General features: G+C 45.4%; 1 protein-coding gene across 3 annotated transcripts in view; it reads left to right on the top strand.

Moving 5' to 3' along the window:
- Nucleotides 1-14813, top strand: part of BMF (Bcl2 modifying factor) — a 141021-nt gene that overhangs the window by 42507 nt on the left and 83701 nt on the right. For all 3 annotated transcript variants that reach the window (XM_073610801.1, XM_073610803.1, XM_073610802.1), the window contains exon 2: nt 375-670. In XM_073610801.1, the coding sequence (XP_073466902.1) occupies nt 375-670 (296 nt within the window). The remainder of the gene's footprint in view (nt 1-374; nt 671-14813) is intronic.

The following is a 14813-nucleotide window of genomic DNA, read 5'->3' as shown; positions in this document are numbered from 1 at the left end:
TGAAGTGTATGCCTTTGAAGATGCACCTGGAAAATACTAGGATTACAGTCCTTCTTTTGTGATGTCTGTGGTTCTGGAGCACTGGGGTGTATGAACACACTTTATAAGGAATTTGAAATGTCAGTTTTGGAGAAGACCAAAAAGACCAACAATTACGGTATATCCCTGGCAAATCCCAAATATGCTTTTGTTGGTCCAAATATTCTTTACTATCACAGGTATATTTATTGGGTTGCCTCATATCAGAATTCAGTATTATTTTCAATAAAGTATTTTGCATGTATTGTAAAATTAAATTAAGGTTATACAATAAGATGTTTTAATTGATCTGTGTTGAATTACATTTTAATATGTAGTTTCTTTTTCTCCTGCAGAATGGAGCAGGATATTTTTCTGAGCTCAGATGAATTGGACGATGATGTATTTTATCCTGATGACTTTGGGTTTCCTGTTCAGCCTCTGACACCTTCAGCTATGTTCACCCATAGCCCATCTTACACTTGTATGTTGGGGCGTTTCCAGCTGTTCCCCCTTTCTCATTGCTGTGGCCCTGGGTGCAGGATTACGGACTGCGAGGATAAGGCCACCCAGACCTTAGAGCCATCGTCCTATAATCGTGATATCATGTTACCTTGTGGTGTTGCAGAATCCCCTCAGAGACTTTTTTATGGTAAGCGACTCAGACCTTTAATGCTGTATCGTTTCTTGTAGAGCAGCTTGTCTTGTCACCATTTACTAAACAAATGTATTCTTGTTTGCCTTTCCCTTGAAGTGTACGTCTATGCAAAACCTTTATTTTAATTTTTTTTTTAGTTTTGAATAGAGTGAGAAATGGTTTGACCCTCTGTCATGTTTTTATTGCAGTGTACAAGGGACACATTTTTGAAAGGCTTATAGTCAGCCATCAGTACTAAATAAATACTTTAGAAGGTCAATAGGGTCGCCTGAATTTATGGAAGGAGCCCTAGGGAGGGGGGTATTTAAGCAGCCCACTCACCTGTGTTCCTTGTCGGTTCCAGTACGCGATACTACACATCAATAGGCTGACTCTCCCCAGCTCTCTTCATGTTCATGAGTCTGTGCGTTCAATTACAAGTGTGTTGCGCCTTCTCAGTTTGTGGTCTTCGTCAGCGGTTCTTGCTCGCTGTTGCAGGTAGGATTCAAACTGATTAGTTATGTTTCCTATCCTGCATCCCTTTCGTACTTAGCTGCCTATGAGTTGTTGACGGTCCTGTCCTGACATCATTCCGCAGTAGATTCGTGGTTCCATCTGCCTTGTTTGTCATCCCATCCACAAACATATGATTCGTTCGTAGATCCAAGCCTGTGAGCTGCTGTTGGTTGTTGTCCGATATCACTCAACACAGGCTTCACTGGTTATAGGATTCACTGTCTATGGGGTTGCCGCCTCATACATTTGGATATTAGCATCTATTGTTTGCACGGGTTCTGTGGCTGATTGAGGTGGTAATTAGACCCACCTGGTGCCTTGTCTGCAATTTGATTAGCCTCCGGGGCTGGGTGGTTGGTATGTGTTCGGTTTTGGAGGAGGGAGTGGCACCCTAACACTCTACGATGTCCCGATTCGAATCCCGGTCGCGTTGGCGACATAGTGTTTCGTATCCTCAGCACGACACAAGTCGATTCCAGTTGTCACACACATCACAAGCTTCCTGCAGCTCGCTCTCTCTCTCGTGAGCCTCCTGCCACAAGCAACCAGTCATTATTCAGACCATTCATACAATCGCACTTACTCAAACACATATGATACTCCAGCTTCATAACTCCGACCCAAGTCGGCATGATCTTTCCTTGTTTTCTCCTCCCTGATGTGGCTACTTTCTTGCAATCATTGCAAGCACGTCTCCAGTGGCACTCGATCGGTACACATATTGTCTCCAGTGGCACACAATTCGGCCACTTACGTTTTCTTGTCTGTCATTTCTCCCTTCTCACCAAGAACTTCTGCTACACGGCCTCCTTCTCAAGGTTCTTTGCCACAGGTTCCCAGTCGCCATTCATACCACTCATTATCCGTTTACAGGCACCACGAGCTTTGCCAAAATGGCCTCCCCCACAAGGTCCCCACCGCAAGCTCTCAGTTGCCACTCATACCACTCATTACTCATTCACAGGAACCACAAGCTACTGCTACACGGCGTCCTTCTTGAGGTTCTTTGCCACAAGCTCTCAGTCGCCACTCATACCACTCATTTGCCCGTTCACAATTACAGCTCATGTGACTTCTTATGCCGCGTACACATGGTCGGACATTGATCGGACATTCTGACAACAAAATCCATGGATTTTTTCCGACGGATGTTGGCTGAAACTTGACTTGCATACACACGGTCGCACAAAGTTGTCGGAAAATCTGATCGTACTGAACGCGGTGACTTAAAACACGTACGTCGGAACTATAAACGGGGCAGTAGCCAATAGCTTTCGTCTCTTAATTTATTCTGAGCATGCGTGGCACTTTGTGCGTCGGATTTGTGTACACAGGATCGGAATTTCCGACAACGGATTTTGTTGTTGGAAAATTTTATAGCAAGCTCTCAAACTTTGTGTGTCCGAAAATCCTATGGAAATTGTGTGATGGAGTCTACACACAGTCGGAATTTCTGACAACAAGGTCCTATCACACATTTTCCATCGGAAAATCCTATCGTGTGTACAGGGCATTAGACATGCTTCAGCACGCCTCTTTTCAGTGTCAGCTCATTTATTTATGTCACTCGGTCAGCATGGCCTTGGTTATCCCTATGCATGTTCCACTTTTCTCTACTGCTTGTTTTTGCCTCCCTTTGAGGCTACTTTCTTGCAACGCGCGTTGCAAGCTCGTCTCCAGTGGCACTCAACCCGGCCACTTACGTTTTCTTGTCTGTCTTTCTCCATAGGTCAGTGAAGTCAGGATGTTGCATCCTGCACAAGGTTGGATGTTTTTCTGGCAGGTAATATGACATACATACAGGGCTTTGCATGCTTTTACCAAGGGGGTTTTGTCACGTTTTAGGGTGAGGGAGGGGGCGGGCTTAGGGCTCTCCTTCACGCCAGATGAAACCTGGACCTCCATGTTACCTTTTTTAGGTTCCCGGTTGCCAGATTAGATTAGGACACAACTAGCACATCTATTCTATCATGGCACAAGTCAGGTGGGTAGTACATGGGACACTCTCCCACATCAACCTGCAGCACCCTTTATTCATCTCGATACCTCACATACACAAATTGGGCTGCCGGTCTGGCGCTTGGCTACTGTCACATTTTTTTTTTTTACCTATTTTCTGAAGGACATCACCTTCAAACTACGCACACACGATTGCTAAACAGTTGCTTGCTGACAGTGTAGGCGTTAGAAGGCCAACCATACATCACCTACTACAGAACGCAACATTCCTACTTAGTCCACAACCAGACTGCAGCTTCCCAACCCAGTACGCCCTGGGGCTCTGGTTCACAGGTCCATGCATGACACTGACCAGGCACCCGAGCTATTGGTTATTTGGCCAGTCACCTCCTGGTTAACCTCATGTTGCCCCGCACTCTTCAAATTTTCTAAATTTTCAGTGTTCGCCAGAACGCATCATGTTCTTCATGTGCTTCCTTTTTCTGTTCTTCCTCCCCCTTGCTTCTTACTTATTCTTACAAACGCTGTCTCTCCTTCACTGTTCTCATTTCCAAAAACTCTTCTTAAACATACACCCCCCCCCCCCTCTTTTATTATTATAGCTGGAGTCGTGTCATGGCATTCCCTACCCCGCTCGGCCAGGAAAGCCAAATTATTCAGGCTGATGTTCCCAAGACCAGCAGCAGCTGCACCCAGCACCCAACAGGCATCCCTGCAGTCCATCTATTCCACTCTCGCCCAGCTGAACACCATGATCGGCACGCTGACTACAGCAGTCTCCGACGTGCAGGCGAGAGTAGGGGTCCTAGAGGTGCACCCAGCGGTGACCCTCCTAGTCACGGTCGCAGTGCCCATCTTGGCACTACCACCCACAGGTACGCGGGACACTATTCCACTATTTTTCCTGCACACCTCGTCCCTGCCGGTATCAGGAAGGACATCCTGGAGGGAAAGGATGTTAACCAGGCCTCCCTCCTCATCTCGGTCCACGATCTGGCCAAGAATAAGTCCTATGCCTAGAGGGACATGTCCGTGGTTCTGAAGGCCAAAGACCCCAGGCTCAATCGCAAACTGTCAATCATTGAGGGACGTGCTGTGCTTGGCCAACCCTGGCAGGAGGGAAGAGATGGATTTGTACCTCCATGCTGTGATTGACTTAGGGTACGAATACGGAGGTTCTGTGTTTTACGACTACCACCGCTCATTCACAGCCAGAGCTGCAGGCAAACTCGCCCAGTTCCAAACCAGCACGAACTGGAGCATTGTGGACACCGAGTTGCTCTGCCCCCAATTTGCGGGTCGGCGTTCCCCGCTTTGCGCAGTGTCCTTCAGGCACACGGAAAACTGGTTCTGTAACATGGACGCCAGACGTTCCCTGACCTTCCCCTCTACCTCTAGTGCTGCTCAAGGCATGCCTGCCCCTATGCAACATCCTCAGGTGGACAAGTTGGGACAGCCCATCCAGTTACTAGGCAAGACGCCTATCTGCAACAACTTCAACTATGGCACCTGCAGCTTCAACCAATGCCAACTGCTCCACATTTGTGTCAGCTGTTGTAGAGCTCATCCCAAGAGCACATGCACCCTCAAGCGTCCCAGCTCATCCTGACTGAGCCAGGTGAACGTATGATGGCTGGAGTTCTACCTTTCCTCTCCCCCGTCACACGCTTATGCACTATTCCTGGTGCGTGGGTTTATCTCCGGATTCCACACAGGGCTCATAACCCTACCCCACACCACCCATAAGTGCAGGAACCTCCGCTCAGCCTCCACTGACAAGCAGGCTATTGACAATCTGTTGCAGACCGAGCTGGACTGGTGATTCATTATCGGCCCCTTCTACATATTTTTGGTAAAAAAATCGCAATAAGCATATATTGATTCGTTTGTGCAAAAGTTATAGCGTCTACAAAATGGGGGATAGATTTATGGCATTTTTATTATTATTTTTTTTTTTTACTAGTAATGGCGGCGATCAGCGCTATAAAAATGCACTGATTACTGTATAAATGTCACTGGCAGGGAAGGGGTTAACACTAGGGGGTGATCAAGGGGTTAACTGTGTTCCCTAGATATGTTCTAACTGTGGGGGGATGGGCTGACTAGGGGAGGAGAGAGATCGTTGTTCCTACTTAGTAGGAACACACGATCTCTCTCCTCTCCCCTGACAGAACCGGGATTTGTGTGATTACACACACAGATCCCGGTTCTCGCTCTGTCACGAGCGATCGCGGGTGCCCGGCGGTCATTGCGCCCGCTGGGCACTTGCATCGGCTCCAAGGACACGCTGTGGGCGCGCGCCTGCTACAGCATATTAAAGAGCCGACGTACAGCTACGATGGCTCGCCCAGGGGAGCCGTCCTGCCGAATTATAAATGCGGCGGCTGGTCGGGAACCGGTTAAGCAGCCAACTCACCTGTGTTCCTTTTTGGTTCCAGTGTGCGATACCGTCCCTCCCATCCCCACAGGGCACTTCCTTCACATCCCTCTTCTACAGTCAACCATTATGTATCTTGGGTAAGCCCCCTTTCTGGCGTATGGACCAGCTGACCAGGGCACACCTCAGGTCTATGTTATGTTGTGAGTCTTGTGGCGTCTTTATGTGGTTTCAAGTCTGTCTCGGTTGGAGGGCTCCGACTATAAATTTGATATATATATATATATATATATATATATATATATATATATATACACAGCGGGTAAAATAAGTCACCATTTTTCTAGGTAAATATATTTCTAAAGGTGCTATTGACATGAAATTTTCACCACATGTCGGTAACAACCCATGCAATACATACATACAAAGAAACCAAAACAAATAAGTTCAGAAATTAAGTTGTGTGTAATAATACTGTTGAATACTTATTTTAACCGCTGTATACAGTGTATATAATATACAGATCAGCCATACGATTATGACCATCATAGCCCGTCAAGGCATGGACTCCACTAGACCTCTGAAAGTATGCTGTGGCATCTAGCAACAAGTGGGCAGTAGCAGATCCTTTAAATCCTGTAAGTTGTGAGGTGGGGGCTCCATAGATCGAACTTGTTTTTCAAGCACATCCCACAGATGCTCTATTGGTTTGAGATCTGAAAAATTTGGAATCCAAGTTAATACCTCAAACTGTTTCCTCAAACCATTCTTGAATTCATCAGATTATGCCACCTTCTTCCATTACTCCGTTATCCAGTTCTGATGCTAATTATTGTAGCCACTTTTGGCTGTGGACACAGGTCAGTATGGGCACGTTGACAGGTCTATGGCTACGCAGCCCCATACACAACAAACCACAATTTTCTGACACCTTTCTATTGGAACCAGCGTTAACTTTTTCATCAATTTGATCTACAGTAGCTGTTCTATTGGATCAGACTACATGGGCCAGCCTTCCCTCCCCACATGCGTCAGTGAGCCTTGACCCTGTCGCCAGTTCACCGGTTTTCTTCCTTGGCCCGCTTTTGGTATATTCTGACCACTGCAGATCAGGAACATCCCACAAGAACTGCAGTTTTGGATTTGCCCTCACCCATTTATCTAGCCATTACAATTTGGCCCTTGTCAAAGTCACTTATGCTTGCCCATTTTTTTCTGCTTTCAACACATCAACTAACACATCAACTTCAGGGACAACATGTTCACTTGCTGCTTAATATATTCCACACACTTTCAGTTGCCATTGCATAATAACCTAAAAATAAATACCAACAAACAAAATAGTGGAGTAAACTTAGCCGTGGCCTTTATTATTGGTATTTAATTTAATTTATTAAACATGTAACCATTCATAGTTAGATAAATGAATTCGCAATTAACTTATTTACTCAAACAACCTTACAGTAAGCAACCCAGCCACTACGACTCAGGTTGGTGAAAAGTATAACAATTTTTTAGAGAAAGGGAGGAGTAAACCACATAATATAAGGCTGCGACAATCGGGGGGGGGGGGGGGGAGCTCACAGGTGGGGGTCTTGAGGAACTGGCAAAAAACGCCTGTTGCACTGCCTTATATAGCCTTTGACCTATCTAGAACATTCCAAGAGGTCATGTGACCTAATCTTCTGGAATGTTCCTAAAGGTCAGCTGACCTCCAGTGTTCAGCTGACCTGGTCCTTGGCTATATGACTTTTTATTGGTCACTCAACTATAACTTAACCACTTGCCGACCGCCGCACGACTATATACGTCGGCAGAATAGCACGGGCAGGCAAAAGGACTTACAGGTACGTCCTTGCCTGCCCGCGGGTGGGGGGTCCGATCGGACCCCCCCCCCGGTGCCTGCGACGGTCGGCAAATCTCCCCCGGCGATCGGTGGTGAGGGGGAGGCCATCCATTCGTGGCCCCCCCCCCCCTCGCGATCGCTCCCAGCCAATGGGATCATTTCCCTGCCTCTGTATTGTACACAGAGGCAGAGGAAATGATGTCATCTCTCCTCGGCTCGGTATTTTCCGTTCCGGGCCGAGGAGAGAAGACTGTAATGTGAGTGCACCAACACACTACACACACAGTAGAACATGCCAGGCACACAAAACACCCCGATCCCCCCCCCGATCGCCCCCCGATCCCCCCCCCCAATCACCCCCCCCGTCACAAACTGACACCAAGCAGGTTTTTTTTTTTTTTTTCTGATTACTGTATTGGTGTCAGTTTGTGACAGTTACAGTGTTAGGGCAGTGAGTGTTAGGCCCCCTTTAGGTCTAGGATACCCCCCTAACCCCCCCTAATAAAGTTTTAACCCCTTGATCACCCCCCGTCACCAGTGTCGCTAAGCGATCATTTTTCTGATCGCTGTATTAGTGTCGCTGGTGACGCTAGTTAGTGAGGTAAATATTTAGGTTCGTCGTCAGCGTTTTATAGCGACAGGGACCCCCATATACTACCTAATAAATGTTTTAACCCCTTGATTGCCCCCTAGTTAACCCTTTCACCACTGATCACTGTATAACCGTTACGGGTGAATCTGGTTAGTTTGTTTATTTTTTATAGTGTCAGGGCACCCGCCGTTTATTACCGAATAAAGATTTAGCCCCCTGATCACCCGGCGGTGATATGCGTCGCCCCAGGCAGCGTCAGATTAGCCTCAGTACCGCTAACACCCACGCACGCAGCATACGCCTCACTTAGTGGTATAGTATCTGTACAGATCAATATCTGATCCGATCAGATCTATACTAGCGTCCCCAGCAGTTTAGGGTTCCCAAAAACCCAGTGTTAGCGGGATCAGCCCAGATACCTGCTAGCACCTGCATTTTGCCCCTCCGCCCGGCTCGGCCCAGCCCACCCAAGTGCAGTATCGATCGATCACTGTCACTTACAAAACACTAAACGCATAACTGCAGCGTTCGCAGAGTCAGGCCTGATCCCTGCGATCGCTAACAGTTTTTTTGGTAGCGTTTTGGTGAAATGGCAAGCACCAGCCCCAGGCAGCGTCAGGTTAGTGCCAGTAGCGCTAACACCCACGCACCGTACACCTCCCTTAGTGGTATAGTATCTGAACGCATCAATATCTGATCCGATCAGATCTATACTAGCGTCCCCAGCAGTTTAGGATTCCCAAAAACGCAGTGTTAGTGGGATCAGCCCAGATACCTGCTAGCACCTGCGTTTTGCTCCTCCGCCCGGCCCAGCCCAGCCCACCCAAGTGCAGTATCGATCGATCACTGTCACTTACAAAACACTAAACGCATAACTGCAGCGTTCGCAGAGTCAGGCCTGATCCCTGCAATCGCTAACAGTTTTTTTGGTAGCGTTTTGGTGAACTGGCAAGCACCAGCCCCAGGCAGCGTCAGGTTAGTGCCAGTAGCGCTAACACCCACGCACGCACCGTACACCTCCCTTAGTGGTATAGTATCTGAACTGATCAATATCTGATCTGATCCGATCAGATCTATACTGGCGTCCCCAGCAGTTTAGGGTTCCCAAAAACGCAGTGTTAGTGGGATCAGCCCAGATACCTGCTAGCACCTGCGTTTTGCCCCTCCGCCCGGCCCAGCCCAGCCCGCCCAAGTGCAGTATCGATCGATCACTGTCACTTACAAAACACTAAACGCATAACTGCAGCGTTCGCAGAGTCAGGCCTGATCCCTGCGATCGTTAACAGTTTTTTTGGTAGCGTTTTGGTGAACTGGCAAGCGCCAGCGGCCTAGTACACCCCGGTCGTAGTCAAACCAGCACTGCAGTAACACTTGGTGACGTGGCGAGTCCCATAAGTGCAGTTCAAGCTGGTGAGGTGGCAAGCACAAATAGTGTCCCGCTGCCACCAAGAAGACAAACACAGGCCCATCGTGCCCATAATGCCCTTCCTGCTGCATTCGCCAATTCCTAATTGGGAACCCACCACTTCTGCAGCGCCCGTACTTCCCCCATTCACATCCCCAACCAAATGCAGTCGGCTGCATGAGAGGCATTTTCTTTATGTCCTCCCGAGTACCCCTACCCAACGAACCCCCCCAAAAAAGATGTTGTGTCTGCAGCAAGCGCGGATATAGGCGTGACACCCGCTATTATTGTCCCTCCTGTCCTGACAATCCTGGTCTTTGCATTGGTGAATGTTTTGAACGCTACCATTCACTAGTTGAGTATTAGCGTAGGGTACAGCATTGCACAGACTAGGACACACTTTCACAGGGTCTCCCAAGATGCCATCGCATTTTGAGAGACCCGAACCTGGAACCGGTTACAGTTATAAAAGTTACAGTTACAAAAAAAGTGTAAAAAAAAAAAAAAAAAAAAACACAAACAAAAATATAAAATAAAAAATAATAGTTGTCGTTTTATTGTTCTCTCTCTATTCTCTCTATTGTTATGCTCTTTTTTTACTGTATTCTATTCTGCAATGTTTTATTGTTATTATGTTTTATCATGTTTGCTTTTCAGGTATGCAATTTTTTATACTTTACCGTTTACTGTGCTTTATTGTTAACCATTTTTTTGTCTTCAGGTACAGCATTCACGACTTTGAGTGGTTATACCAGAATGATGCTTGCAGGTTTAGGTATCATCTTGGTATCATTCTTTTCAGCCAGCGGTCGGCTTTCATGTAAAAGCAATCCTAGCGGCTAATTAGCCTCTAGACTGCTTTTACAAGCAGTGGGAGAGAATGACCCCCCCCCCCCCATCGTCTTCTGTGTTTTTCTCTGGCTCTCCTGTCTCAACAGGGAACCTGAGAATGCAGCCGGTGATTCAGCCAGCTGACCATAGAGCTGATCAGAGACCAGAGTGGCTCCAAACATCTCTATGGCCTAAGAAACCGGAAGCTACGAGCATTTTATGACTTAGATTTCGCCGGATGTAAATAGCGCCATTGGGAAATTGGGGAAGCATTTTATCACACCGATCTTGGTGTGGTCAGATGCTTTGAGGGCAGAGGAGAAATCTAGGGTCTAATAGACCCCAATTTTTTCAAAAAAGAGTACCTGTCACTACCTATTGCTATCATAGGGGATATTTACATTCCCTGAGATAACAATAAAAATGATTAAAAAAAAAAAAATGAAAGGAACAGTTTTAAAATAAGATAAAAAAGCAAAAAAATAATAAAGAAAAAAAAAAAAAAAGCACCCCTGTCCCCCCTGCTCTCGCGCTAAGGCGAACGCAAGCGTCGGTCTGGCGTCAAATGTAAACAGCAATTGCACCATGCATGTGAGGTATTACCGCGACGGTCAGATCGAGGGCAGTAATTTTAGCAGTAGACCTCCTCTGTAAATCTAAAGTGGTAACCTGTAAAGGCTTTTAAAGGCTTTTAAAAATGTATTTATTTTGTTGCCACTGCACGTTTGTGCGCAATTGTAAAGCATGTCATGTTTGGTATCCATGTACTCGGCCTAAGATCATCTTTTTTATTTCATCAAACATTTGGGCAGTATAGTGTGTTTTAGTGCATTAAAATGTAAAAAAGTGTGTTTTTTCCCCAAAAAATGCGTTTGAAAAATCGCTGCGCAAATACTGTGTGAAAAAAAAAAATTAAACACCCACCATTTTAATCTGTAGGGCATTTGCTTTAAAAAAATATATAATGTGTGGGGGTTCAAAGTAATTTTCTTGCAAAAAAAAATAATTTTTTCATGTAATCAAAAAGTGTCAGAAAGGGCTTTGTCTTCAAGTGGTTAGAAGAGTGGGTGATGTGTGACATAAGCTTCTAAATGTTGTGCATAAAATGCCAGGACAGTTCACCCCCCCCCCAAATGACCCCATTTTGGAAAGTAGACACCCCAAGCTATTTGCTGAGAGGCATGTCGAGTCCATGGAATATTTTATATTGTGACACAAGTTGCGGGAAAGAGACAATTTTTTTTTTTTTTTTTTTGCACAAAGTTGTCACTAAATTATATATTGCTCAAACATGCCATGGGAATATGTGAAATTACACCCCAAAATACATTCTGTTGCTTCTCCTGAGTACGGGGATACCACATGTGTGAGACTTTTTGGGAGCCTAGCCGCGTATGGGACCCCGAAAACCAAGCACCGCCTTCAGGCTTTCTAAGGGCGTAAATTTTTGATTTCACTCTTCACTGCCTATCACAGTCTCGGAGGCCATGGAATGCCCAGGTGGCACAAAACCCCCCCAAATGACCCCATTTTGGAAAGTAGACACCCAAAGCTATTTGCTGAGCGGTATAGTGAGTATTTTGCAGACCTCACTTTTTGTCACAAAGTTTTGAAAATTAAAAAAAGAAAAAAAACATTTTTTTTTTGTCTTTCTTCATTTTCAAAAACAAATGAGAGCTGCAAAATACTCACCATGCCTCTCAGCAAATAGCTTGGGGTGTCTACTTTCCAAAATGGGGTCATTTGGGGGGTTTTGTGCCACCTGGGCATTCCATGGCCTCCGAAACTGTGATAGGCAGTGAAGAGTGAAATCAAAAATGTACACCCTTAGAAATCCTGAAGGCGGTGATTGGTTTTTGGGGTCCCGTACGCGGCTAGGCTCCTAAAAAGTCCCACACATGTGGTATCCCCGTACTCAAGAGAAGCAGCAGAATGTATTTTGGGGTGCAATTCCACATATGCCCATGACCTGTGTGAGCAATATATCATTTAGTGACAACTTTGTGCAAAAAAAAAAAAATAAAAATAAAAATAAATTGTCACTTTCCCGCAACTTGTGTCAAAATATAAAATATTCCATGGACTCAACATGCCTCTCAGCAAATAGCTTGGGGTGTCTACTTTCCAAAATGGGGTCATTTGGGGGGGGTTTGTGCCATCTGGGCATTTTATGGCCTTCAAAACTGTGATAGGTAGTGAGGAGTAAAATCAAAAATGTACGCCCTTAGAAATCCTGAAGGCAGTGATTGGTTTTCGGGGCCCCGTATGCGGCTAGGCTCCCAAAAAGTCTCACACATGTGGTATCCCCATACTCAGGAGAAGCAGCTAAATGTATTTTGGGGTGCAATTCCACATATGCCCATGGCCTGTGTGAGCAATATATCATTTAGTGACAACTTTTTGTAATTTTTTTTTTTTTGTCATTATTCAATCACTTGGGACAAAAAAAATGAATATTCAATGGGCTCAACATGCCTCTCAGCAATTTCCTTGGGGTGTCTACTTTCCAAAATGGGGTCATTTGTGGGGGTGTTGTACTGCCCTGCCATTTTAGCACCTCAAGAAACGACATAGGCAGTCATAAATTAAAGGCTGTGTAAATTCCAGAAAATGTACCCTAGTTTGTAGGCGCTATAACTTTTGCGCAAACCAATAAATATACACTTATTGACATTTTTTTTACCAAAGACATGTGGCCAAATACATTTTGGCCTAAATGTATGACTAAAATTGAGTTTATTGGATTTTTTTTAGAACAAAAAGTAGAAAATATCATTTTTTTTCAAAATTTTCGGTCTTTTTCCGTGTATAGCGCAAAAAATAAAAACGGCAGAGGTGATCAAATACCATCAAAAGAAAGCTCTATTTGTGGGAAGAAAAGGACGCAAATTTCGTTTGGTTACAGCATTGCATGACCGCGCAATTAGCAGTTAAAGCGACGCAGTGCCAAATTGTAAAAAGTGCTCTGGTCAGGAAGGGGGTAAATCCTTCCGGGGCTGAAGTGGTTAACCTTTCTATTAACCTTAACTGGCAGGAAACAGCGCCCCGCCCACCTAACTACCTGACCCAATTAACTAAATGGGGGGACTTGTCACAATCCCATGTATCGGGTGGCCTTAAAACAGCCCCCCCGCTCTAATCAGTGTTATTCACCTGTCAGTGGTCATAATGCTATGGTTGATCGATGTATGCAGATACTGTAGATAGATACATATATATTTTATTTATATATATAAAATATGCTGAAGCATATACAATACACTCTACATTATATGTAAAATATGGCACTTGCAAGCAAATTTGTGCTCGTTTACTGTACAACCTATACAGCTATAAGACTATAATGTATGGATGCTCACATGTTTAATAATAAAAAATGGTCATGTAATCCAAGATGTGCTGCAGGTCTCTGCCAGATGTTTGGGACCTGGCAGAGACCTGTGGCATGTCTGTGCACACGCATGCACTTAGATGTCACTGGAATTTGGTATGTGGGACCTTGCAGAAACCCACAGCATCTGTGCACATGCATGAGAATCCCCCGTCCTTGGGCAGACATGGCACAAATCCCAAATACCTGGCAGAGAGCAGTCTATGCATGCGTTCTTCCTGTAAAGCACTGCCTTTTGAGATATGATGTGGCAATCCCAGGAAGCAGCTGGGTGCTCCAAATTAATTTCCACCTGGGCAAAAAAACAGAAAGTGCTGTGACATAGCACAGAAAAGGTAACGTACGTTGCAACAAACGTACATGACCTTTTTACCTATTTAAAAATAGTCCAGTCCTGTAAGAGGTAGGGGGAGGAACGGAACCAGGAGAGATACTTGAAGATCCTGTTTGACGCTGAAGAGATAACTATTGGAGCTTGCAGTTGTATTAAAGTTGTAACCCAAGAGTTTACTATGTCTTTTTTCTTCACAAATTATAATCTGATTGCAGTAATGTTATGAACATCAGTAGAAGTCCACATATATGAGCAGAACAAGCAAACCTGAACTTGAAATGGCCACCGTTGTCTGTGCATACATTTGATATATATACCTTATCAAAATAGTGCCTTGAGAATCAGTCCAAAAATATATAACTAGACCATCAATAATCTGCAAACAGCCTGATCTGACTCAAAGTATGCATTGCAACTCATATCCCATATACCAATATTGACAGTTTTAAAGGTGTTGCAAAGATACCAGGGGTGTTCAAGCCAAACCAGGACTTTTGAGTTTATATAATAAGTGGAAACTGCATTTATTTTTCAACATACTCCCCTGCTACATTTATACACTCATCCCAGCGTTTAACAAATGCCTGGAAAGCTTCGGCATAGAAAGATTTGGCAGTACGCCTGAACTTGTGGCGACCTGGCGCACGGGCGCCACTCCCCCCATCCCTGCTGCCGCTCCCTATCCATGCACCCGGCCCCTTTCAGGACGCCAGGCGCATGAATTACAATTGCGGGGATAGGCCAGGGTGTGTTTTTTGAAGCACCTGATTAGGGCCAAAGGCCTCTAATAGGCTTCAAAATAGGGAGGGCTTGGGGTGCAGAGCACTGTGTTCCAAGCCCACCCAGTTGTATTAGAATAGTGAATGAATATTAGCTACGCAACACTGATCCTCCGGGGGCGTGGCGA

Source organism: Aquarana catesbeiana, linkage group LG13, assembly GCF_042186555.1.
Source record: "Aquarana catesbeiana isolate 2022-GZ linkage group LG13, ASM4218655v1, whole genome shotgun sequence".
Lineage (NCBI taxonomy): Eukaryota > Metazoa > Chordata > Amphibia > Anura > Ranidae > Aquarana > Aquarana catesbeiana.
Note: the sequence above shows the minus strand (reverse complement) of the source record. Positions and strands in the feature narration are given on the sequence as shown.